Source organism: Dromiciops gliroides, chromosome 2 (assembly GCF_019393635.1).
Source record: "Dromiciops gliroides isolate mDroGli1 chromosome 2, mDroGli1.pri, whole genome shotgun sequence".
In the NCBI taxonomy this organism is placed as follows: Eukaryota; Metazoa; Chordata; class Mammalia; order Microbiotheria; family Microbiotheriidae; genus Dromiciops; species Dromiciops gliroides.
Window position 1 is genome coordinate 434,452,257 of NC_057862.1, and position 26,788 is coordinate 434,479,044.

General features: G+C 42.6%; 1 protein-coding gene across 1 annotated transcript; it reads left to right on the top strand.

Moving 5' to 3' along the window:
- Positions 1-18,279: 18,279 nt before the first annotated feature.
- Positions 18,280-26,471, top strand: LCN12 (lipocalin 12). Its single transcript, XM_043989009.1, has 7 exons — positions 18,280-18,503; positions 21,362-21,498; positions 22,929-23,008; positions 23,596-23,712; positions 24,885-24,986; positions 25,385-25,417; positions 26,193-26,471. Exons 1-7 carry the CDS (start codon positions 18,372-18,374, stop codon positions 26,228-26,230), a joined length of 639 nt encoding a protein of 212 aa, XP_043844944.1. The 5' UTR covers positions 18,280-18,371; the 3' UTR covers positions 26,231-26,471.
- The last annotated feature ends 317 nt before the right edge of the window (positions 26,472-26,788 follow it).

Below are 26,788 nucleotides of genomic sequence, written 5' to 3' on the forward strand. Positions count from 1 at the left end.
AAGTATTTGATTATTTTCCAGTTACATATAAGGATAGTTTTCAACATTTGTTTTCTTTCTTTCTTTCTTTCTTTCTTTCTTTCTTTCTTTCTTTCTTTCTTTCTTTCTTTCTTTCTTTCTTTTGGGCAGGGCAATGAGGGTTAAGTGACTTGCCCAGGGTCACATAGCTAGTAAGTGTCAAGTGTCTGAGGTCGGATTTGAACTCAGGTCCTCCTGAATCCAGGGCTGGTGCTTTATCCACTGTGCCACCTAGCTGCCCCCTCAACATTTGTTTTCATAGGATTTTTAGTTCCGATTTTTTTCTCCCACCCTCCCTCCTCCCCATGATGGAAAGCAGTCTGATATAGATAATATATGCACAATCACATTAACCGTATTTCTGCATTAGTCATATTGTGAAAGAAGAATCAGAACACAAGGGGAAAACCTCAGAAAAAAGGGGAAAAAACAAAACAGCCCAAAAGTAGAAACAGTATGGTTCAATCTGCATTCATAATCCACAATTCTTTTTTTTTCTGGATGTTGAGAACATTATCTATCATGAGTTCTTTGAAATTGTTTTGGATTGAGGGGTAGCTAGGTGGTGCAGTGGATAGAGCACCAGCCCTGGATTCAGGAGGACCCGAGTTCAAATCCAGCCTCAGACCCTTGACACTTACTAGCTGTGTGACCCTGGGCAAGTCACTCAACCCCAATTGCCTCACAAAAAAAACCAACAACAAAAAAAAGAAAGAAAGAAAGAAATTGTTTTGTATCATTGTACTGCTGAGAAGAGCCAAGTCTGTCATAGTTGTTCATCACATAATGTTGCTGTTACTGTGTACAATGTTCTCCTGGTTCTGCTCCTCAAGACTGATATATCTTGATGATCTTTGTGATTCCATTTGTGATTTTTTTTTTTGGCAAAGATACTGGAATTGGTTTGTCATTTCCTTCTCCAGCTTATTTTACAGATGATGCAAACTGAGGTAAACAGGGTCACATAGCTAGTAAGTGTCTGAGGTCAGATTTTAAGCCAGGGAATCATTGAGTCTTCCTGACTCCAGGTCTGACACTCTATCCCTGTACCACCTAGCTGGCCCTTTTTTGTATATAAGTCCTTTCTCTTTATCATCAATCTCCTTGGGGTATATGTCTAGCAATAGAACATCTGAGTCAAAGGGTATGGATATTTTAGCAATTTTATTTACATAATTATAAATTACTTTCCATATCAAGCCACAGTTCCACCACCAGTGCCTTAGTATAGTCATTTTTTTCTATCACCCCTACAACACTATTTCTAGCTTTTGTCATTTTGGGGCTTTTTCCAGTTTACTGGGTGTGGGGGCAGCTAGCTGGGGCAGTGGCCCTGGAGTCAGGAGGACTTGAGTTTAAATTCAGCCTCAGACATTTACTAGCTGTGTGAACCCAAGGTAAGTCACTTAACTTCACTTCCTTCAAAAGACTGAAACCCCAGAATTGTTTTGACTTTAATTTCTCTTATTTCTAGTGTTTTGCAGCAATCTTTAACATGTTTGTTAATAGTTTACAATTCTTGGGGCAGCTAGGTGGCGCAGTGGCTAGAGCACCGGCCCTGGAGTCAGGAGTACCTGAGTTCAAATCCGGCCTCAGACACTTAACACACACTTACTAGCTGTGTGACCCTGGGCAAGTCACTTAACCCCAATTGCCTCACTAAAAAAAAAAATAGTTTACAATTCTTTTTAGAATTATTTGTTCATAACCTTTGATCATTTAGCCATTGTGTAATGGTTTATGAATTTGTTTTAGAGAGGGAGGAATTTTAATGAGTATGAAAAATCATTACTTATTCCCTTCTACTTCCTACCACCTTCTTATTTTCCTCTACCCCTAATCCATGTCTCTTCTCTCTCAACATCCTTCCTACCCCCTAATACCTGCAGAGATGATAGTGGCCAGATTTAAACTGGGGTCTTCCTGATTCCAGGCCTGACACTCTATCCACTGTGCCACCTAGCTGTCCCAAGCTATAGATAACAACTCTTCAAATAGTTGCAGATTCTGTCTTATTCAATCAGTAATTAGCAAAGCAATGTCTTTTCTCACAACAAAGAAAATGAAAAGCCCTTCTCCACCCCCACCCCCCACCCCTGCCCCTTCTTCCTCTTAAACCTTCTCTCTTTCAGGCTATAGATAGTGTTAGAGGTCAATCTTGTGTTTCTCCAGTCAATCAGGTCTTGGAAAAGCAACTCCTGTCTTCCAATCAGCACAACTCCCAGAAAAAAAACAACACATTGATAATATTGCCGAGTAACTTTGATCAGCTGCTATCACCTCCCAGATTCTGTTTTCTATCAACAGCTCCTCTCCTTACCTCCTCTCCCTCTTCTGGCTCCTGAGCTTGGCTTCCTGGCTTCCTTTTTTTTTTTTTTCTTTTGTAAGGCAATTGGGGTTATGTGACTTGCCCAGGGTCACACAGCTAGTGTCAAGTGTCTGAGGCCGGATTTTAACTCAGGTCTTCCTGACTCTAAGGCCAGTGCTTTGTCCACTGTGCCACCTAGCTGCCGCCTCAATTGCTTTTGTATTCATGTGGTCATCTCCTATGTTACCTCTCCTCTGCTCTCTAGCTTTTAATGCTTCAAATCAGGGCATACTTGTCAGCAGTGACTCATTTCTAATTTATAGTGTAAAACTCAGAAATTCTACTCTTCTGTCCAGTATGATCCCAGCAGTCCTTATATAATCTTCCCGTGGTTCCCAAACAGTTATTTGATTTATAATTTATCAGCTATATACTTCAAAATGTTGAAGATTGTCAAAGGCAAATGAGCTGATGGACTACAGTGCCTTGCAGTCAGTGCTCAGCCTTTAAAAAAGTCCTCATACTTTTTATTTATTTCATTTAATATAGGGGGCAGTTCTCTCTAAGGTCCTCAGAAGAGTCTATGTCTCTCCTCAACATTTTATGTCAGGGAAATTTCTTCTCAGGCAAATTTTATTAGTGTTACATACACAAATGTATCCCTTTCAGTAACCAAAATATGTGTATATGAAGGGAGTAGTTTCTTACATACAAAGACTGCAACAACATACATGGAAAGGTAGCTGAATAGACAGGCTGATGGATAAATGAGGGGGGGGATAGAATATTTATTAAGAGTTTACATTGGGGCAGCCAGGTGGCACAGTGGATAGAGCACGGGCCCTGGATTCAGGAGTGCCTGAGTTCAAATCTGGCCTCAGACACTTAATTACTAGCTGTGTGACCCTGGGCAAGTCACTTAACCCCCATAGCCCCGCAAAAAAAAAAATACTGGATATACAAATATAAACAAAAAGAAAAGAGTTCTACCCTCAAGGCACTTCTAATGGAAGAAGACAACACATAAGAAGGAGATGAAAAGTTGTGAGGGAAAGGTCTATGCAGGGGTAAGGCATAAAAGTCCAGAGTCAGGAGGGAAGAATAAATTTTGGTTGGGAGGAAGAATAGACAAAATTAAGTAGATGTCCCTTTCATTGTTCCAGAAATATTGAACTATGGGTAAGTGCAGAATGTGGTACATGACATTAGACGCACTAATGTAAGTCATTAGCCTTGAATGGTTTTGATGAACTGCTTTTTTCCCCCTCTTAAAAATCTTTATTATAAGGGATGGTTTGCTGGGGAGAGAAGAGAGAAATGAATGCAATGGAAAAATACAAAGCATCATTTTAAAAAACCACAAAAAAAGAAAAATACTTCCTTCTCCTAATCCATTTCTTTCTTCCCATTTTTCAGCCTGAATCTTTTAGACAGAGGCCTTATTCTTTCTGTATTCAAAGGGCCAGCAGTCAAACCATTATTTCCTCCTAGCTCTGGAGAAATTTTGCCCTGTGTTTTGACACATCTTTCCCTAGTTGCCCGGAGGAATAGGCTGGACTCTCTATGTACTTTTTTCTAGGAGGAACCAAGGTCTCATGCTGGCAACAGTGTTTGCTTCCCCAGAAGAAGAAACAGTCTGTTCCGATGCAAGTTTGTAAAGCCTTTGTTGCCTTGTACTTTCAGTAAATTTCTCCTTTAAAAAGTTGCCAAATGGGCGAGGGAGGGGCATAGAGGCAGTGCTGAGTTGTAGGAAACACTGATTTGGAATAATCAATGTTAACCCTGGCTGTCACATCATAGGCATTAGAACTGTAAAGGACCTTCAAAATCTTCTAATCCAACAGCCTTATTTTATAGATAAGGTATGTGATTACTAGAAAGATGAAATAATAATAACTAACGTGTATAGCGCATTAAGGTTTGCAAATGACTTTGCACCTGTTATCACATTTGAAATTCCTTAGCCAAGGTCACCTAGATGGCAAGTAGCAGACTTGGGACTAGAATGTACATTTCTAGAACCATATATAGTGCTATTTTCACCATACTACATTACTATCCTTTTATTTCAGAGGGATGGAGGGAAGGAGGGAGGAAGGAAAGAAAAAAAGCATTTATTAACTACCTCTCTGGGCAGGCACTATGCTAAATGCTTTACAAAACTTATTTCATTTGATCCTTACAACAACCCTGCAAGTTGGGTGCTATTATTAACTCCCATTTAATAGATGACAAAACTGAGGCAAACAGAGGTTAAGTGACTTGTCCAGGTCACAAAGCTGAGGATGCAAGTGTCTGAGTTTGAATTTGAATTCAAATCTACCTGACTTCAGGCCCAGCATTCTATGCCAATGCATTACATAGCTGCCATACTCCATTGGATCTAAGATCTCATCTGGACCAGGGTTCACTCTAGCAATACAGATGACAATCCATCTATACATGCTCTTCTCATTAGAGTCTTATTCATTTTCTTCCATGGATCCTCTAAGGAAAACCCACCTAACATGTTGGAGTCTTTCTACATCTTTATCTATTTTCCGGGTAGTAGTAGAGCAATTGAATTTTATTCTCACTGACTCCTACCACGACTGACCATCTCCTTTTCTGATCATTTTTTTCCAATAATATACTTTACACAACTTCATCATTGTAAGTCATCACTGGAACTATTGAGCAGCCCAACTTTGCCCATAACTCTTAAAGTCAACCAAAAGTTTGATTTTGGGGAGGAGGGCAGGGCAATGAGGGTTAAGTGACTTGCCCAGGGTCACAGCTAGTAAGTGTCAAGTGTCTAAGGCCGGATTTGAACTCAGGTCCTCCTGAATCCAGGGCTGGTGCTTTATCCACTTCGCCACCTAGCTGCCCCCCTAAAGTTTGATTTCTTAGAGACTGTATTTTCTTTTTTTTTTTTTTTGCGGGGCAATGGGGGTTAAGTGACTTGCCCAGGGTCACACAGCTAGTAAGTGTCAAGTGACTTGAGGCCGGTTTTGAACTCAGGTCCTCCTGAATCCAGGACCGGTGCTTTATTCACTGCACCACCTAGCTGCCCCTCAAGACTGTATTTTCTAAGACATAACTACATACCATAAAATAGGAGAATAAATATTGAAAATATGAGGCTTTACACCTAAATAAAGCTTAGGATCACTAAAAGAACTGCATTTTCCCCAAATATAATCCAGCATAACTCTTCCTAGTTTCTTTCTGGTCCCAATTTGTTATCTATCAGCAATAGCTCTTTATGTGTTCTTATATCCAGTTAGTTCTACTATAATTAATATATATCTTCCTAAAAATCATTGAGATATGCAACATCACTCAATAAAAATGACAGGGCTTATGGGGAAAATGGAGTTAGGGGCACAACACTCAAAAACTTCAACAGTGACATTAAAAAAAAAGACAGGAACCTAATAAAAGGGTAGCAGAGTTTTATATCTGTTAAATAGTTTTTAAACTACATAAATACTATGTGGGCAGCTAGGTGGGACAGTGGATAAAGCACTGGCCCTGGATTCAGGAGGACCTGAGTTCAAATCTGACTTCAGACACTTGACACTTACCAGCTGTGTGACCTTGGTCAAGTCACTTAACCCTCATCGCCCCACCAAAAAAAACCAAAACATAAATACTAAATAAATACTGGCAGCATCTGAGGTTTACTGATCAGTCTTTGCCCTGATTTCCTTGGAACCAATTTGGCAAAATCCAAGAGTTGCTACAGCTATGGTGGAAGGTGGAGGGTAATGTATGTCATGGTCTGCACTATAAACCTTTTTCATCCATTTTTTTTTCTGTATGGATTGTTAGGTTATCTCTTTTTGAATAATCATGGATATCATTGAAGAGAGCCTAGAATGTCCTGACTTGAAGCAATCAGTAGAATATCATCCATAATTAGGTGTGTCTAGAGGACCTCACCATCTATAGGGAATTGCTCTTCCATCTCCCCATTCCAGTCACTCTGAATCCATACGTTATCATTCAAACCTCATTCCCCATCCCCTACTGCCCAATTCCTTATTCCCATTCCCCTCAAACCAACCAATGTCCCACTTGAAAGCTGACCACCCATTCCATTGTTCTCAAGCATGTCTGCTGGATAGCTAACAAATCTGCTTCAATCTTAAATTTTCTTTCCCACTCCATTTTCTGGCTCTCACTGACACCTGGCTCCTTTTTGATGACACAGCTTCTCTGGCTACCCTTTCTAGCACCGGTTGCACTTTTTTTTTTTTTTTGCAGGGCAATGAAAGTTAAGTGACTTGCTCAGGGTCACACAGCTAGTAAGTGTCGAGTGTTTGAGGTCAAATTTGAACTCAGGTCCTCTTAAATGCAGGGCTGGTGCTTTATCCACTATGCCACCTAGCTACCCCCTACTAGTTGCACTTTTATTCATTCCCCCTGGTCACTGGTCAAGATAGAATTGGAATACTTGCTCCCCCTGACACTTCCAGACCCTGCCTCTACAATCTTTAGTAATCTCCCCACCTTTGAGGTTCACTTAGACCATATCTACAACCCAGGGCAGCTAGGTCATGCAGTGGATAGAGCACTGGCCCTGAAATCAGGAGGACCTGAGTTCAAATCTCACCTCAGACTACTTACTAGCTGTGTAACCCTGGGCAAGTCACTTAACCCCAATTGCCTTAAACATCCAGAGCCATCTCCAGTTGTCCAGATAAATATCATGGCTCTGGAGGAGAGAGTGAGGTTGGTGACCTTACACAGCCCTCCCTCACTTAAATCCAATTCAGTGCAAATCATGACATCACCCTGATAACATAGTCTTCTTAGAGAATGAAGGAAAAGCAACAATCTACCACCCAATCAAAATTCTCTTAGCTGTTTTATACAGACCTTCAGAACACTCCTTTTCTATTCTGAATGAGTTCAGTGCCTACCTCGGTCTTTTTCTCCTCCTCAATGCCAACCCTCATACTAGGGAACTACAACATACAAATTAATACTCTCTCCACCACCCTAACCTCACAATTCCTCATCTTACTCATTTACCATAACCTATTCCTTCACCCCACTTCAACCACACACAAAGATGGTCGTACACTTTATCTTGCCATCACCCACAAATGCACCAGTCCTATGTCCATGAACTCTGAAATTACCTTATCTGTGTTGGCATTCCACCTCTCTCTCCTTTGCAACCGCAAACACTGTTCTTCATCAACATAGTGACCTCCAATCCCTGGACTTCTCAGTTCTTTCTCAGACCATCACCCCTGAAGCTAGTATACTAGCTTTCCTATGCCATCTTGATCCCTTGTGAACCAACCAGTTCATCTCTACATATTCCTCTCTCAAGTCCCTTGCCCCTTTATCATCTTGCATTTCCAAGCATTGCATCACTCCCACCACCCACTGACTTTGCTCCGACATCATCTGTGGCTGAATAAAGCTGGAGAAAATCATGAAGCCATGCTGGTTAGGTCTATTACAAATATATGTAACATAACCTAAATCGTGCCTTCTCTGCTGTTAGGTAATCCTTTTATATCTCTCTAATTAGCTCACTGGTTAATTAGGAGCAGCTAGGTGGCAAAATGGATAGAGCTCTGGACCTGGAGTCAGAAAGACCAGAGGTCAAATATGACCTCAGAAACTTATTAGCTATGTGACCCTGGACAAGTCACTTAAGCCCTGCTTGCATAAAACTGGAGAAGGAAATAGCAAACCATTCCAGTTTCTTTGCCAAAGAAAATCCCATGGACAGTTGGTCTACTGGGTCATGAGTCAGACAGACTGAACAATAATTAATTCACTATCCCACTCACCACAGAAGTTCTTCCAAACCTTTTCATCTCTCCTCAAACCTCCCATGGCTTCTCCTCTACCCTCCCTTACTTGACTAATCCTTTATTGAAAAAATTGAAGCCAAGACCTCCCTCTTCTCCCCTCCTTCTCATCTCACATCCTTCTCTCCTTTCCTCCTCATCCCCTGGATGCCTTCTGCTACCATTTCCTCCTCACCTCTGTCAAACAGAATGAGATAGCCCTTCTTCACCTTGTCAAAGGTTCATGGAGAGTCAGACATGACTGAAATGACTACAGAACAACAACAAAGACTAATCTCAATGCCTAAAGGGGAACTTGCTCCCAGACCTATAGAAAAAACTCCCCATAACAAAGGGATTCTTTAACCAGGAGTCATGAAGTGGCCCAAATCCAATCAGCCCACCAACTGTATCTGCAGTCCATCTCAATTATGATGCCATCTCATCTCATTCCAGTTACCACCCGTACCAAAATGCCTAAACAGAACACTGTTTCGATTAGATGTTTGGACTAATCAAGTCATTCACAAGTCATTGAACAGTTAACAAAAAGAGTTTTACTTTGCTCTAACAGAACAAAGATATGCAGCAAGTGTATATAGTAGCTTCTCTGGAGTTGACCCCTTTGTCTCCACATGGAAATGGGTCTGGTTAGCAAAGCATAGTATGGTGATTCAGGTGCTTTTCAGGTAATCAAGAAGCTGTATCAAATAAAGAAGGGGTCATTCAATTTCCAGGGACAGCTTTGTTGCCTTTTAGGGAAAACAAATCTATTGAGGGGAAAGAGGGAACCCTGGTCCTGTCACAGGGGGGTAAATAACAATGAACACACAATCAACATAATGGGATTTTGTATCTATACACCTCTGCGTCAGCTGTGTGACTGTAAATATGTAGTCTGCAGTGGAGAATCATTTGTGAACCCTTGACTGTTCTCTTTTTATTAAGACCTCCCTTAATGTGCATGTAGATCACTCTCATAAAGATTTTATAAAGATGAAAAGGTATATGGGTTGGCAGTTACTAATGTTCTTACCAAAGAACATTCTTGGTGTATTAATATTGTCTCTGATTTTTTCCCCATTTTTTTGGTGTCTTTCCCTCCCTGAGATATCTTATAAATCAATCCCTTAGAACTTTCAAGATTTGGGGGAAGCTAGGTGGTGCAGTGGATAAAGCACTGGCCCTGGATTCAGGAGGACCTGAGTTCAAATCTGGCCTCAGACGCTTGACACTTACTAGCTGTGTGACCCTGGGCAAGTCACTTAACCCCCACTGCCCCACCAAAAAAAAAAAAGAATTCAAGATTCTCTCACTTCCCCAATATATTTATTTATTAGTCTTGTCCAGTCACTCTTCCCAGCTTTACCTTCTTAAATGCCATTTCTACAGACTAGCAAGGGCCAAGAATCTAAATACCAGGAATCTACATCAAAGACTGAGGTATTAGTGTCTACATACAACAGTTCCTCTTTCTTCTAATAAAAATAAATCATTATAGAAAAATTGAACAAATTTGTTACATTTCACCTCTCCTTGTTGTTCTCCTGCCAATTTCATTTATGAATGTTCTTGAGATGATGTGGTTCACTTGGGTTTCAGGCCAAGCCTACTATAGAATCTTTTTTTCCCTTGACACTGCTTTTCACTGTTTTATAAGGCAATATTATTTGTAAATTTCCACCATCTGCCTCTGTAGTATTTTGCAGATGAGTTTATATTTTCAATCAGTGTTGCTCTTGGCTGTGGTTTCTCTTTGCTTGGCAAAAAAATCCAGTGTTTGCAATTTTAGAGGATTTTAGGGGTTCTTTTGGCCTCCACTTTACGGCAACTATTTTGCATTTTGTTAGATTTTTGTAGAAAACGACAATAAGATTAATATTGGCTTTTTCCATTTCCCACTTTTCAACATTGACAACTCTTTGGAAGAGGTCAGGTTGAAGCTGTTGCAATTATTTGCAGTCTTCTCTCTTTGGCCTGTGTTTTAAGTTGATTTAGACTTTGACCTTTGCTCTCTGACCATTCAGGAGAATTTGCCTGACTATAGTCAGACAGCTGATTTGCCCACATGAGTAACCATTTATTTCCTGTCAATTAAAATATAAGATCATGATTTTGTAATACTATTCTATGCTTGCCATTTCCAGTGCCTTCTGTCTTCTGGAAGAAAGTTTTCATTGGCTGCACTCTACCTACAGATAGAGAGCTTATGGACCCAGAGTGTATATTGAAATGCATTTTCCTTTCTTTCTTTCTTTTTTTCTTTTTTGACATGGCTAATGTAGAAATTTTTTTCCTTGACCATATTTGTATTAATTTCCTCTTTTTGGCCTTCTAAATGAATGGGGAAGGACGTGGTAGGACAATTCAGAACTGAAAATAAAATAAAATTGAAAAAAAAATTTTTAAGAGAAAGAATTCAAGAAAATATTCTACTCAATGATGAACATTCTCATATGTGGTCATACCCTTCACATCCCACTGACTCTGAACACTTGTAAATCATCATCCAAACCTCATTTTAAACCCTCTACTACCGGATTCTTCATTCCCATCCCCCTTAACCCTCCCACCCCAAAGTTTCAACCTAAGACCACTCAAACTTTCTATTAGGCCTTAGCAAAAAATGTCCCTTCAACTTAAATCTGTTTCTCTCCCACTCCTTCCATCTACCAGCTCTTCCTGAAATCTGGCCTCCCCATGATGACATGGCCTCCTTGGCCACTCTTTCTAGTACTGGCTGCACCTTTACTCACTCATTCTCCTTGGCTCAGTGATCAAGGCAAGGAAATTGGAATACTCCTTGTTCCCCATTGCCATTTCCTGGTTGTCCCCCTTTCTCTGTCACTCAGTAATCTATCTTCCTTTGAAGTCCCTGCTATTCATATCTACCACCCAATCAAAATCCTAGTAGCTTTTGTCTACAGACCCCTTGCTTCCTCAATGAGTTTGATACTTGGCTCCCAATTTTTCTCTCCTCCCCAACCCCTACCCTCATACTAGGGGACTTCAACATATATATATTGATTCTCCCTCAAATACCCTACCCACTCAATTCCTCAACTTACTCCCATGAGCTATTCCTCCACCCCACCTCAGCCATATATAAAGATGGTCATATCCTTGATCTTGCCATTACACCCAAAATGTACCACCTCTATGTTCAAGAATTTTGAAATCTCCTTAGCTGCCTGTAATCTATTGGCTTTCCACCTCTCCCTCTTGTGTTCCCTTACAAAACTCTACTCTTCACCTGGACCATGATCTTCAATCCCTTGACCCTTCAATTTCCCCACACTAGCACCTCTCTCTTCCTCTCCCCATCTTGACCTCTTTTTGAACCAGTTCAACCCTAAACTGTCTTCCTCTCTTGAATGCCTAATGCCCTTATTCCATCATTAATTACACCTAGCCAGGTCTCAGCATTGAATCACTCCCACCATTGTGAAGGGCATGGATAAGTATAAAGCCTTCAATCCTACACACATGCTACTGAATGAAGGTAGAGAAAATCATGGGGCAGCTAGATGATGCAGTGGATAGAGCACCGGCCCTGGATTCAGGAGTACCTGAGTTCAAATCCAGCCTCAGACACTTAACACTTACTAGCTGTGTGACCCTGAGCAAGTCACTTAACCCCAATTACCTCAATAAAAAAAAGAGAGAGAGAAAATCATGCCACTATTTTGAGTCCACTACAAATTTATGTTATACAACTTCAACTAGGCCTTCATTGCTGCTAGGCAATCCTACTATAGTAGTAGGCTTCGGCCAGTCTTGGACAACCATGGGTCAGCACCTTAAAGAGGCACAGGCCACAGTGTGGTTGTGCAGTCTGATACGGGAGTCGCAGGTCCTGCCACTACCATAGCTCCTAATAAACTCACTCTCTCGCTCTTCACTTCTCCAGGTTTCTGTCCTGGTCCCAAGCCTTTTTATTTCTCCTCAAACTTATCATTGTTTACCCTCCCTCCCTCTCAGCTGAGATATTTGCCTCATATCTGATCCCTGAAATTGAGGCTATTTGTCTTGAACTCCCTCTTCTCTCCTCTTCCTGGTCTCTTGCATGACCCTATTTAGGGTTTTCTTGGCAAAGATACTGCCATTTCCTTCTCCAGCTCATTTTACAGTGGAGGAAACTGAGGCAAACAGGGTCACAAAGCTAATAAGTGTCTGAAGCCACTTTTTAACTCAGGGAGATGAGTTTTCCTGAATCCAGGCCCAGTGCTCTGTGCACTATGGCACCCACTTAACTGCCTGTGGGGCCACTTCCTCAATTCCCACTCACATTGGTGCTTGCATGACAGCTGACTACTTCTTCTCTCAGGGTTCTAGAGGTAACCTTGAGCAACAGGTGTTTCTAGTGCTATCCCTTACAAGTTCCCAGTAGTGTGCTTTCCATTAACAGCAGTTAATCAGACTTCAATTAGCTTTCACAAAAGGTATTTAATAAAAATAAGAACAGCTGGCACAAAATGATTTCTCCCAAATTGGAGGTGCACTCTCCCCCTGCGCATACACATTCTCTGGCTTGTTTCCCTGGTACAAAAGAAGTATGACACCCATAGAAATATGGGTGGCAAAGGAGTACTTCTTAGTCCTAGAAGAAGGAGTCCTTTCCTTTCTTTTCCTTTATGGAATCCTCATGAATTTCACTTTAAGCATTGCTTTCTTTTTTGTTTGTTTGGTTTTTTGGTGAGGCAATGAGGGTTAAGTGACTTGCCCAAGGTCACACAGCTAGTAAGGGTCAAGTGTCTGAGGTCAAATTTGAACTCAGGTCCTCCTGACTCCAGGGCCTGTGCTCTATCCACTGCGCCATCTAGCTTCCCGTTTAAGCATTGCTTTCTGCTGAGCCCCAGGGCTTTTCTAGAATCCATAACTAGCATTCTCTTTGCCATGAGGTGTAAATTCTCCCTCAGGTGACTTTCCTTCTATGTCTGTGTGTGTCCATGTTTGTCCTCAGTGTATCTTCTGGATGCATTATCTGTTAGCGACCCAGATACTCCAAAAAACGGGCAAAATTTCCAGGCTCACTCCCCCCCACCCCTTGTTACTCTCTGGCATAAGCTCAAGGGTTTGCCTCATCAAGGCATTCATGACATTGGAGTCCTTCACCATTCCACTGCTTTGCTGTTGGACTGGTCCACTGATTAAATTTTTCCAGTCATTTAAACCCTCCAGAGGCTTACTCTTGCCTAGCTAATCATCATTTTTTAAAAAATTCTTGATGAATCAAAGAGGCTTATGCCTCAAAAAAGAATCAGAAGGTATGAATAATATTGTTTACATTCTTTAAAAACCTAATCATGGGGGCAGCTAGGTGGCGCAGTGGGTAGAGCACTGGCCCTGGAGTCAGGAGGACCTGAGTTCAAATCCGGCCTCAGACACTTAACACTTACTAGCTGTGTGACCCTGGGCAAGTCACTTAACCCCAATTGCCTCACCAAAAAACCCCCCAAAAAAACCAAAACTAATCATGCTGTTATATTGATTCACTGAAGTGGGAAATTTGAAACCCCTCCCTTATACTGACAGTCTTTTTAGAAATTTCTTTAACAAGGATTTTTTTTCTCTCCTTCCTAATTCCTCCTACCCACTTAAAGAAAGAAAGAAAGAAAGAAAGAAAGAAAGAAAGAAAGAAAGAAAGAAAGAAAGAAAGAAAGAAAGAAAGAGAAAGAAAGAACAGAAAGACAAAGAAAAAGATCTTCATAATAAATACACATGGGGGGCAGCTAGGTGGGACAGTGGATAAAGCACCGGCCCTGGATTCAGGAGGACCTGAGTTCAAATTTGGCCTCAGACACTTGACTCTTACTAGTTATGTGACCTTGGGCAAGTCACTTAACCCTCATTGTCCCTGCCCCCCCCAATTAAATAAACAAATAAATACACATAGTCAAATTTAGAAGTGAATTTGGGTCAAGTGGATGGTATGAAGCAACTACTTTAAGACAGAGCCTACTCTCCCCAGGGACCAAGTGAAAGAAAAAAGACTGTTCCTCTAAGTATTAAAAGGAAATGTTTGTACTTCTGTTCTTACTATATCTTCTCAGTAAATATCCTTTGTCAAAGCTAATTGCTTTTGATTGATTAAATGAAACTAGAGTACAAATCACTGTCATTAATACTGAAGAACACACAGTACAATGGGAGTTCAAAGTGATAACAGAGAAGTATACCCCAATACCTCAGGGGTGCCCCTATAACCCAGAGCTGGGAGATATAACTAGCCTTACTCATGAACCCATACATTCTTGTGTAGGTTGGGAGAGCAAGTCCAGAGACTTGTTACACAAATATGAGAAAACTGAGGCCTAGAAAAGTTGAGTGACTTGTCAAAGGTCATACAGGATTTGAACCTAGGTCCTCAGAATTTCTACCAACTGATCTTTCCACTATTGCACATGACTTTCTTTCTTTTTCTTTCTTTTTTCTTCCTTCCTTCCTTTCTTTCTTTCTTCTTCTTTTTTTTTTTTTTTGGTGAGGCAATTGGGTTAAGTGACTTGTTCAGGGTCACACAGCTAGTAAGTGTCAAGTGTCTGAGGCTGGATTTGAACTCAGGTTCTCTTGACTCCAGGGTACATGCCTTTCCATAAAGACTTCAATTTTGTTCTTAATCCCTACCTGATTATGCCAGACATGCTCTTTATTTCTGCTGAATCATTGTGTATTTATTCATCCAACAAACATTTATGGTTACGATAATGGCTTAAAACTGAATACCAGCTCTGCTCTGGCTGTACTACTAAGTGAGTATCTGTGTGGCTCTTGGCAATTCACTTCCCTCTCTTAGAATGAGTTACCTCATTTGTAACAGGTATGACCATATTCCTACTACCTACCTCACAGGGTGGCTGTGAGTAAAGTGCTTTGTAAAGCCTACTCTCCTTCACATACTCTCTTTTTCACTTTCTCAGTAGCTATTCCTCTTAATTTATGTCCCATTTCCTGTATAGAAACACAAACAGTATTTGATTAGCCCATTAGAATTCTCCAGAAGGTAAATACATTTTTGGAGTTGATAAAAAAAAAATCATTCCCTTTCACATAGACTTGGGCTGATGGAACACCTCCTGGCATTAACTTAGCACAGGCATATATAATAAATGTTTACTGACTGAGAGCATTGAGAAGAGTTGGCTAGGTCCGGATCTACCTCCAAATCCATTCCTTCCTCATGCCAATTCTGCTACAGGATCCACAGTAGCCATCTTCTGCCTCCTCTAAGAAGCATGTCATTGAGGAAATCTCTCAAAGACCAATGGCCAGACTTGGAATCAGCCAGGAAGTTACCTCCAGGGCTGGGAAAATCCACTCCATGATAACTCCTGTCAGGCCATATGCAAAGATCTATCTGTCTCTTCTATCAACTTCTGTAGGAAGTCTATCAGTCTCTCAACATCAGAAACTCTAGTCTCTGACCTGTGTTCAGAAAAGGAAACAATCAGGCAGAAGGCACCAAGAATTTGAGGTCCAGGTACCTCAGGCCACTACCCTGAGCATCCATATGCTTCTCCTGTAAATAGTCCCTAACTACTTCTGGGCAGCCAGGTGACCCAGTGGCTAGAGTGCCAGGCCTGGAGTCAGGAAGACTCATCTTCATAAGTTCAAATCAGACTGTGTGACCCTGGGAAAGTCACTTAACCCTATTTGCCTTAGTTTCCTCATCTATAAAATAAGCTGGAGAAGGAAATGGAAAACCATTCCATTATCTTTACCAAGAAAACCCCAAATGGGGTCATGGAGAGTAGGACACGACTCAAACAACTAACAGCAATACTTCTTGGGGGTTGAGGGGAAGAGAGAGAAACTCCCTCCCTAACCCTCAGAAGCAAAATCCACTTTGCTAGGCTCTGGTCTATACTTCCAAGGAAGAAACAGAGTGTGCCTGCCAGTTCACTTTATATAGACGACAAAGCAAGAGAGAACCCCTCAGACAAATCTATCCTCTTGACCTTCAATACCCAATTACCTCGGGGGCAGCCTCCAGTCACTGGTGACCAACTGGAGGAATTCCCTATGTCCTCTTAATAAGGCATTTATATAGTCTTACCTCCATGCAGAAGTACCCCTCATATGCCATATTCCAACCAAAAGTCCTGTGATCTCCTCAAGCTGATTGTCCCTCCACTTTCACCCCCAATTCCATAAAACGAAGGTGATTAGAGATTGCTAGGTACCACAGTAGCTAAAGGGCTGGGCCTGAGTTCAAATCCAGCCTTCAGACACTGACCAGCTGTGTGATCATAGGCAAGTCACTTAACATCTCTCCGCTTCAGTTTCCTCAACTGAGGAAATGGGAATTATGATGGTACCAACTGGGGCAGCTAGATAGGGCACCCACCCTGGAGTCAGGAGGACCTGAATTCAAATTTGACCTCAGACACTTACAAGCTATATAACCCTAGCCAAGTCACTTAATCCCAATTGCCTCCCCCCCAAAATGGTACCTCCCTCCCAGGGTGGTTGTGAGGATCAAGTGAGATAATATACAGTGCTAAGCATAGTTTCTGATCCATAGTAGGTCCTTAAATGCTTATTTCTTTCCTACCATCAATCCTCCTAACATTAGTGTTCTCTTCCTCTTGAAATTTGTATTTACCCATCTTGCTATTCATTATGTGGGCCACAGTAGAATATAAATCCCCTCTAGGGGCAGCTGCAGTGGATAGAGCACTGGCCCTGGATTCAGGGGGACCTGAGTTCAAATCCGGTCTCAGACACTTAACACTTACTAGCTGTGTGACCTTAGGCAAATCACTTAACCCCAATTGCCTCATCAAAAAAAAAGAAAGAATATAAATCCCCCTCCCCGTTGGTAGCTCCTAGAAAGTAGGAAATGTTTCATTTTTGTACTTGTTCCCCCAATGTCTAGTATCCTCAGTATTTTGCATGCAGTAGGCACTTGTTTTTTTTTAAATGGAATTGAATCTAATTATGAGTTATTATTATTATTTAAAAGTACTTTTACAATCCTTATTTCATTTGATATGAAGCACCCACTATAGCAAATACACTGTTTGTTGCTGGAAGCAACTTTTAGTAGAATTTGCTATAAGAATATTTTCATGCAAGGAGGAAAGAGCTAGGGATTTGGGAAGAGGGAGGGGCCCTGGATGCTTCCCTACCCCCATCCCAAGGTTTTGTGAATATCCAGCTGAAACTGCTCCCTCATTATATTTTCTGCAGAGTGGCCCCATCACATGCTTACCTGCTGCCTCCCCTCTCTCCCTAGCCCAGAACCTTCTCATTGTTCCCTCTGTCCTCCCCCTCCCTCTTCTCTGCTTAACTGGAATCTGGCTGCAAATCTGTCTATCTGCCTGTGCTTGGTTGGGCTCATAGTCTGAATTAGGAAAAAGAAGGAAGGAGAGGAGCTGTCCAGGTCTCAATCAGAAGGGAGCCCTCCCTTCTTGACCTCTTTGTGGGCACCTAAATTTCCCATTGCCTTTCCCATCCTTCTTCCCTCAGGCACTGAATCAATCCTTTCTCCTGGGCCCTTCCTGAACAGGAAAAGGGGATAGGAGGAAAGATTCTCTGGACCCTCAATGGTAGCTTTGCCTTAGGCCCCCACTGATGATCCTCCATTTGCCACACTCCCTGGCTGGTCCTAGAAAGGCCATGGCCCAGCTGTGTTGTGTCTCTGGGAATGAGAGGATATGAGTTCTCTCATCTTAGCCTGAGGTGTCCTGTCAGCTGGACAGACCCTGCTAGGAATGCCAAGTCCTTTCTTTCCTCCTTCTGGCCCCACCTGATCAGTTCTGAACAGACCTCTCTGTTCAGGTCTGAGTTTCTGTCCTGAGGCCCCCTTCTCCCTGACAGAATATAATCCTTAAACATCCGGAAGCCCAGATTTAGTGAGTGGAAAAGGAAGAAAATGAGGAAGGGCTGGTCTTAGAACAATTGTGGAGGGGCTGAGCAGGGAGGTATCTTCCTCTACAATCCTTTTCCTACTCCCCAACCCCCACCTGTCCCAGTCCTCCCCCTTCCCCCCTCCATCTAATGTAATTCCCCACCAGAGAAGTGGGGCAAAGTATTGCCAAGTCTTCCTTGTATGAAGTCTCCGGGATTGCCCAACCCTTCCTGAATTTGGCAAAGAATTAATCAACATCCTCCCTAGGGTGGCTGGATGCCAAATTGGGCCCATATATAGGGGTCCTCAGGCTAGCTCTCTTACTCCAATCCTGCCTTCCTTCCTCATTGAGCCCATCACCTGCCCTGCTCACCATTAGTCCAATCCACCCAGAAAAAGGATGGCCATGAGTCTCTTATGGATGGGGCTTGCCCTGCTTGGAATACTGCAGGCCCAGGCCCAGACCAGGCCCCAGATCCCTGCCCCAAACCTGTCCAGAGTCCCTCTGCAGGTTAACTTCCTACCAAACGAGGTGAGTAGAGCCCCATAATGGAATCTGAAGTGTAGTCAGAAGCAGGGAGGGAGAGATTCCTGGCAAGGGTTTGTGAAGGGGGCAGGAGAGCAGGAAGAGAAAACAGGAACCAGACACACGTAGGGGAAGGCAGCGGGATAGAGCTGAAAGAACACTGACCTCTGAGCTAGAATATCTGCTTTCTAGACTTAGTATTGTCTCTAACAGGAGACAGTGTGTCTGCTCTCAGGAAGCTCCCAGTCTCAAGGAGAGCTCCCACAGCCATAGACTCTCTGGTCTGATAGGGAAAAAACAGTCAGAGACTTTGGGGAACCTTGGGTCTCATAGATTCCCCATTTCTGAGAACTCCCTTTTTGTAATACCTAGAACATTAGACTCAGCCATAAAAGATTTGCTGAATGAATGAAACTGGACAGAAGTCTAGCCATCAAATACCAGTAGGTAATGTCTAATTAACATTCCCCAAGCAAAAGCTCCAGGCAGGATCCTATGCTAAGTGCTCTGTGGGAAATAAAGTACTGCTGGTCCCTGTCCCCCAGACCTTCAGTGGTTCCCTATTGTCTACCAAGTCAAGTCCAGGTTCCTCAGGCAAGTATTTAAGGCTCTCTACAACTCAACACCATCATACTTTTCCATAATTTCACATAATTCTTGAGATACCTAATTCACAGTGTTGTTCTGAGGATTGTGATGTAATTGTATATAAAGTCCTTTGCAAATCTTAAAACATGTATCATCCAATGTAGTCATTATTATTGTTGTTACCAGAAACAGCAACAGCAGCAGCAGCATTGAGAGGCAGTGTGGCCTAATGTATAGAGCGAGGTCCTCAGAGCCACAAAGATCTTAGTTTACCTGTTGGCCTCTGACCCAGACTGACTGTGTGACCCTGGGCAAGTCTACTTAATCCCTTGGTACTCTGGGCAACTCATTAAGGCTCTAAATTGTAGAGAAGATACAAACCTTCAAGTGAGTGTCTCCATCCAGGAGTCCCTTAGATCTTTTTTTTTTCTTTTTTCAGGAGTCCCTTAGATTAATGAAACTACAGGTCCAGTCCCTATCAGTATTACTTTTTTTTCATTTTTCTTTTTTTTTTAGCGGGGCAATGGGGGTTAAGTGACTTGCCTAGGGTCATACAGCTAGTGTCAAGTGTCTGAGGCTAGATTTGAACTCAGGTCCTCCTGAATCCAGGGCCGGTGCTTTATCCACTGCATCACCTAGCTGCCCCCTCAGTATTACTTTTGCTGGTGGTGTTGTGAGGATTCCTGTCCAAATGCTCAATATTCCAGCAAAAATTGGCAACTTTGTGTTCTTTAAACATAAATTGGGCTCACTTATACATGCTTGTTCAGGCTGTTTCCTCAACCCAATCCTTTCTCTTTTCACCTGATGAATTCCTATCCTTCCTCTAAATCCTAACTGCAATGCCACACTCACCTGGAAACCTTCCTTGATCCTTAGAGATGGCAATGATTTTGCCCTCCTATACCCCAGAACTCATAGAGCACTTTGGTTTATAATCCTCCAATACATTTATCTTGAAGTGTTTTGTTTCAAAGCTACCTACGATTGTGTCATCCCCAGGGTGGGGTCCCTTTCTTATCCAACCTTCCTATTTTCCTAGTACCTAGCCCAGTGCTGCTCGAATACAATGTACTTAATCCATGTTTGTTATTTTGTTCTACCCTCAGTGAGTCCATACTCTAGCAGGAGGGATAGGGGTAGTATATTAATAGTCATGATACCAGGTAGAATACATTCAAAGTACAAAGGGGAAGGGAATAAGCATTTTATGTGGTGTCTGCACTAGGTGCCAGGCACTCTAAGTGCTTTTTACAAATATTACATCATTTGATTCTTCACAACAATCCTGTGAAAGTCATTATTCCCATTTTAGAGCTGAGGAAACTGAGACAGAGGTTAAGTGATTTGCCCAGGTTCTCAGCTATTTGGTATCTAGAGGGAGATTTGAACTCAGGTCTTCCTTACTCCAGACCCATTGTTCTATCCACTGCACTGCCTAGTTGTCTCATACAATGAAAGTACTCAGGTAATGTAGGAAAAAAAACCTACTATCCAGCTACTGATTTGATCTTCACAAGTGTTCATTTATTTGTTGTTGTTCAGTGATTTTTCAATCATGTCCAACTCTTTGCGACCCCATTTGGGGTTTTCTTGACAGATATTGGAGTGGTTTGCCATTTCCTTTTCTAGTTTATTTTACAGATGAGGAATTGAGGCAAGCAGGATTAAGTGACTTGCCCAGGGTCACACAGCTAGTAAGTGTCTGAGGCCATTCATTATCTGCCTAGTCAAATCACTAAGGGTGTCTTGGGTCCTAGAAACCCTGCCTAGAGGAACTCTCCTAAATCACTTGTAGAGTAGCACCTAGGAGATAATCTGTGATAATCGTGATAATCCCACTATCCTACATGCTAGAGAGCAAAAAAAAAAAAGTTTAAAATAGTCCCTCCCTTCAAGGAGCTCACATTCTAATTTCTAACATGTAAATAATTAGTTTTATACAAAAGATATGCCAAGTAGATGAAAGATAATCCCAAAGCAATGAAAAGGCCTCCTAGAGAGGGGATTTCTCCTTGAAGAGAGCCAGGGAAACCAACAGGTTGACGTGAGGAGGAAGAACATTCCAGACATGGCAGTCAGCCAATACAAAGGCATGGAGAATAGAAATAGAATTCTCATGGTGAAGCTATATCTCCCCCTTTGAAATTCTTCTGGTTCTAAGGTTAAGGAAGGAAAGAGAAGGGTCGTCAAGTCCAAGATTGTGGAGGGATGAAGGCTGAATACTCTTGTCTACATCCCACCCCTCAACACCCAGTCATCAATCCTTCCTACAGTTTCAAGGGACGTGGTACGTCGTTGGCCTGGCAGGGAACGCCTTCACAAAGGCAGAAGAGGCACAATCTAAGATGTATACCACAGCCTACAAACTACAAGAAGACAATAGCTACAGGGTCACCTCCACCTTGCTCAGGTAAGACAAGGACATGGCAATCAATGTTGGTAAGTGACTGCTTTTGATGTCTGAGGCAAAAAAGGGGTCAACAAAAAAACTTAAGACCCAAGCTCTAATTCAGATATGAGCTCTAAGAGGGAATGGATAACTTACAAGTCAGGATGCTAAGTTTTCTTACCCACATAAATCAGTACCCATAATGGGAACAGAGTGAGGGAAGCCATGAAGACCTTAAATAAAATGACAGGCTATAGAAATTCAGACTAGAAATAAATGATAAATGAAGATATTTTGAAAATAGTCATGGAAAACAGAAAGAGACATGTGCAGAAAAGGCCAAATTTGTCCCCAGATTCACCTTATGACGTGTAAACCCCCAAAACACACCTCCACTGAAAAAGGTACCCGCCTCGGGGGTTGGTTTAGGACCCCAGGAATTCCAAATTAGGATAAGCCCTCCCCTGTACCTCCCTAAAGTGGAGATTATTATAATGAGACTGATAATCAATTTATCCATACTATAAATATAATTCTCTTTCCTTTCCTTATTGGAGAGATATCTTTCCACTTTTCTGGTTCTCTCCCTTTGATCACTCACAGTATTGCAATCAAACTTGGGAAACTGAGACACTGAGTCTTGTAATTCTTTTGGGACCACTCGCAATCAATTTGACCCCTAATTCCAGTCCACATCACTTTGTAATCTATTCCTCCACTTTCCTTAATATCGTGAAGAGAGAGAAGATCCAGAATGTTAGTTTTTAAATACTGAGGGAATATACAGATTAAAGAAAAGAAGCAGATTAGGATGGGACTCAAAGAAAGAAGTTTCAGTGAAGTTTCCTTGAGCTTGAAGGTATGGGCAAAGAGGGAAACACGAGAATGATTGGGGCATTTCATGTGCCCCCTGGGGTGGGGGGATATTTTTCTGAACTTTAATCTTACAGTTTCACAATAACAAAAGCATTTTACATGCAAGTCAATAATGTTTTCCATCCACATCAAGAGAAGGATCTTTTCCCTCATGGGCTATTGAAGCTTCCTCAAATGGGAAGGGGGTACTTATATTGAAGAAAGTTTTCAGGGTGAGGAACTTGTACCTCTTCTTATAAAGTCTTAGGAGAAAAGCTCAGTGAATATCTTTTAGGTAGGATGAGTAAAACCCCAGAAACCCCAGAACCTTAGGGAGCAAACTGGCTCAATTGCCTGTTCTTTTCTCAGAGGTTTTTTGGGGTAGGGGTCATATAGGAGCCCAGCTGAAAGGTACCAGAGCTTCTTCCAGCTCTGGGGTCCCATTCCCTGCACCTCAGGGCCCTGATGGAGTCCCCTATATCTTATTCAAGGCATGGGTGGAGGGAGTACTGAGAACAGATACAAGGGGAAGGTTCAGACTTGGAGACCCAGGGTATATGTGGCACTACTACTCTTCACCCATCCTTTCCTCATAGGGGTAATCGATGTGACAAGTTTGTGAGGACTTTTGTTCCGAAGGGTCAGCCGGGCCAGTTCACCTTGGGCGACTTCAGAAGTGAGCATGGGTTTCCCTGAGGCAAGTGGGGACTACTCAAGTATGTGAGGGTTCAAAGGATAAATGGTAGGGGCAGCTAGATGGTGCAGTGGATAGAGCACCGGCCCTGGATTCAGGAGTACCTGAGTTCAAATCCGCCCTCAGACACTTAACACTAGCTGTGTGACCCTGGGCAAGTCACTTAACCCCAATTGCCTCACCAAAAAACCAAATATTCAAAAATGGGATGTGGTGGGACAGCTAGGTGGAGCAGTACATATAGCACCACTCTGGATTCAGGAGGACCTGAGTTCAAATCTGGCTTCAGACACTTGACACTTACTAGCTGTGTAACCCTGGGCAAGTCGCTTGACCCTCATTCCCTCATTGCCCTGCAAAAAAAAAAAAAAAAGGGGGATGTGGACCTGCCTAGACAGGGTGGTGAGGTGCCATGCCAGCAAGCAAGGGGAGGGATGATATCTCCAGCATTACATCCTGACCTCTTGGCAATGGGATAGAACCAAGGGCCAGCTGCTCTTTTATAGGACCCAGCAGAGGCAATGGGCAACCTCTCTTTGAGTAAGACATTTCTGACTTTCTCATTCCAGAATATGGATTGCAGGATTACACAGTGAGAGTGATGAGAACCAACTACAATGAGTATGCCATGGTGTACTTTAAGAAGACTTCAGATAACACTGACTACTTCAAGATCACCCTGTATGGTTAGTACTCAGTCTCTTCTTCACTTTCTCTGTGGATGAAATCCTAGAGCCTCCTACCTAAATACCTAAAGGACTCCTAGCTGGGTGATGAAAGCAAGGAATGAAGAAATTCCTAAGCCCCAGCCACTGAGCCCTTATTCCTTGGCACAGAATGATGATACAAAAAAGGTCTTAGAAGACTGGGAAGATGGGCCAAACATAAGATGAAATGTATGGGGTTAAGTGTAAGTCCTACATGTGGGTGACAACAAAGAGTTCATGTGAAAAAGATCTGGCAGCTTTTAGTGGATGGCAACTTCCATGAGCTAACAGGGTAATATATGGCAGCCAAAAAAGTTAATCCAAATCTTAGGCTGCATTAATAGAAGTATTGTGTGCAGAACAAGGGAGGTAATAGTCCCATGGTGCCCTGCACTGATCAGACCATGTCTGCAATGTTATGTTCCATTTATTTACATCTAAAGGAGGTCAACCAGGATGCTGACGAGGGGCAGGTCAGGGGACTCCAAACCATGTGATAAGATTGTTTATCCTGGAATAGAGAAGAATGAGAGGGGGATGTGATCATTATCTTCAAATACCTGCAGGGTTTTCATGTGGAAGAGAGATTAGATTTGCCCCATTCAGCTCCGGAGGGCAACCAAAGTGTAAACAGGCTGCCAGATTTTTCAGCTCATTCTAAAGGGGTCTTTCCTATCCGTTAGAGATGGCCAAAAATTCAGGGGACTGATTTGGTAAGTAGCAAGTCACTGGAGACTTTCAAAGAGCCGGATACCTACTTGTCCAGGGTGTCCAGAAGGGGTCTGTACTAAGGGTTAGACTAAGGGATCTAAATCTTTCTAACCTGGGGAATTCTTCGTATCACTGAGCTGCCTTCCCCCCTCCCACCTCATCCCAATCTTGAATAATGACCCCAAATTTCTAGTCACTGGGGTTCCCTGCCACCCTAGAACCCCTAGCTCTAGCTCTTCTCCCAAGGGTCCCTAGCAGTGTAGGGAAAATCCTCCTGGGAGCTCTACTTTCATGCCTGAGGATATTTCATTGGGGGTTTAGACAGAACTCAAGGTAGGGCACTCTCTGCAATGAGTGTCAAAAGAGAGGGACAGATATAGAAAATAAGGGCCTAATCTGAATACTCAGGGACCAAAATGTGGTTTCCCTCCTGACTATAGGAAGAAGTGAGGAGCTGAGACCTCAATTGAAAGAAAACTTCAAAAACGTAGTCAAGTCATTGGGACTCACTGATAACAACATTCTCTTCCCAGCAAAAACCGGTAAGAAAATTTCTTTAAAAAAAAAAAGGAAATAAGGAAAGAGATTAGGAGAGAAAGAAAAAGTTTTTAAAGGGGCATAGTAGGAGAAAAAAGAGAAGGACAAATGCTGGTGCATGGCCTGGCTATTAGCTAAAATAGCTGCATTTCCCTCCAGGGCTCCTCTTTGTCTTCACCAAAGACTGAAGGACTTAAAGGATGTAGCATCCAGCCTTTTTGAACACCTCTGTTCCATCCCTCACAGAAGGCTCTTCTCCTTTCTCCCCTTTCCTTTTCCCTTTCCACCCACATTCTGGGTTAGATAAGGCAAAGGGAAGAAAGGAGACATATTGGTGGGCCCCCACTTCTCTCCCCCCACATACACGTCCCCACTGACCTATTTCTATTTCTGCTCCCAACAGAAGAGTGCATCCATGATGGGCCCGGAGGGAGACGTGAGTACGGGCCAACATCAGGGACTTAGGGGAACTGTGTGAGGGAGGGAGCTTCCTGGGGGGCTGGTCTTGGTTGAGTACAAAGGTCATTTTTTTCATTTTTCTCTCATGGGAGCTTTGGTACCCGGCTTCCTTACTCCCAGAGAGGAAGGGAGCAAGGTGACAGTATCGCTCTGCACTTTCAATGCCTTTCTCATTCTCTGTCTCTGTGTCTGTCACAGTCTCTGTTCATCTATCTGTCTGTCTGTGTCTAACTCATTCTCTGTCTCTGTCTCTCCCTTTGGTGGTTTGATTTCTACTTTTTTTCCCATATCTCTTACCTCCATTTTCTTGTTGTTGTTTTTTAATCTGTCTCTGATTCCCACATTTCCTCTCTCTCTCTCTCCCTCTCTGTCTGTCTCTGTCTCTCTCTCCTCCCTTCCCTCCCTCCCTATTCATCTTTTTGTTCCTCTCTCATCATTTTTGTCTTCCTCTCTCTATCTCTTTGTGTATGTCTCTATCTCTCTCCATCCCTTTATCTTTTCTGCCACTTTTTGTCTCTCTTTCTACCTCTCTCCATTCTGTCTCTATAGCTCTCTCCCCATTCTCTATCCATTCTTCCCTTCCCCTGTCCCCTTCTCTCCCATTACCTCCTTTTCTCTCCTCTCCTCTTCCGTTCTCCCTCTCCATTCTCTGTCTTTGTTTCTGTCCCTGCCTCTGTCTCTACCCTCCCCGCCCCCTCCATATTTCCATCCTTTTGTTTGTCCAGATGATCCACGTACCACATTTCCCACAGGTGCAAGCCCTGAAAACAGTTCACCTTCCCAACCCTGATGTTTGGACATTCTGAGATGTGCATCCTGGCCACCCCATCCCCCACAGGTGTGGCTTCTACTTTAATCACCTCTCAACAAACAACTGGAGGCACCTGACCACAGATGTTGACTATCTTTTCAGCCACAACCACCTTTCCCTCTACTTCCAGCCTCTGATTGGTTCCACAACCTGAGATTTCCCTTACTCATTCCCTGTTTCAATTGGTAATGGTGGAAGAATAAACAATGTCAAGTACCAATGAGTCTGTTTTCATAACCTTTGGGTCAGTTGAGAAGGGAAAGGAGGGTGACAGCAGAAGGAAGGGAACAAGAATTTATATGTATAAGGTACCATGGAGATCATCTAGTCCAACTCTCTCATTTTACAGATGAAGAAACTGAGTCCCAGAGAAGAGAAGTGGTTTGTTCAAAGTCACACAGGAAATAAGTACTAGAGATAGTCCTTCCCTTATACCACACAGATCCCATGGATGTGGCTTTACAAGCTTCATTTCATTGTTAGTAGGGTGAGGGGATGCTCCTTCTCTACCCTAAAGATGCCAGTTTAGAGTAACTA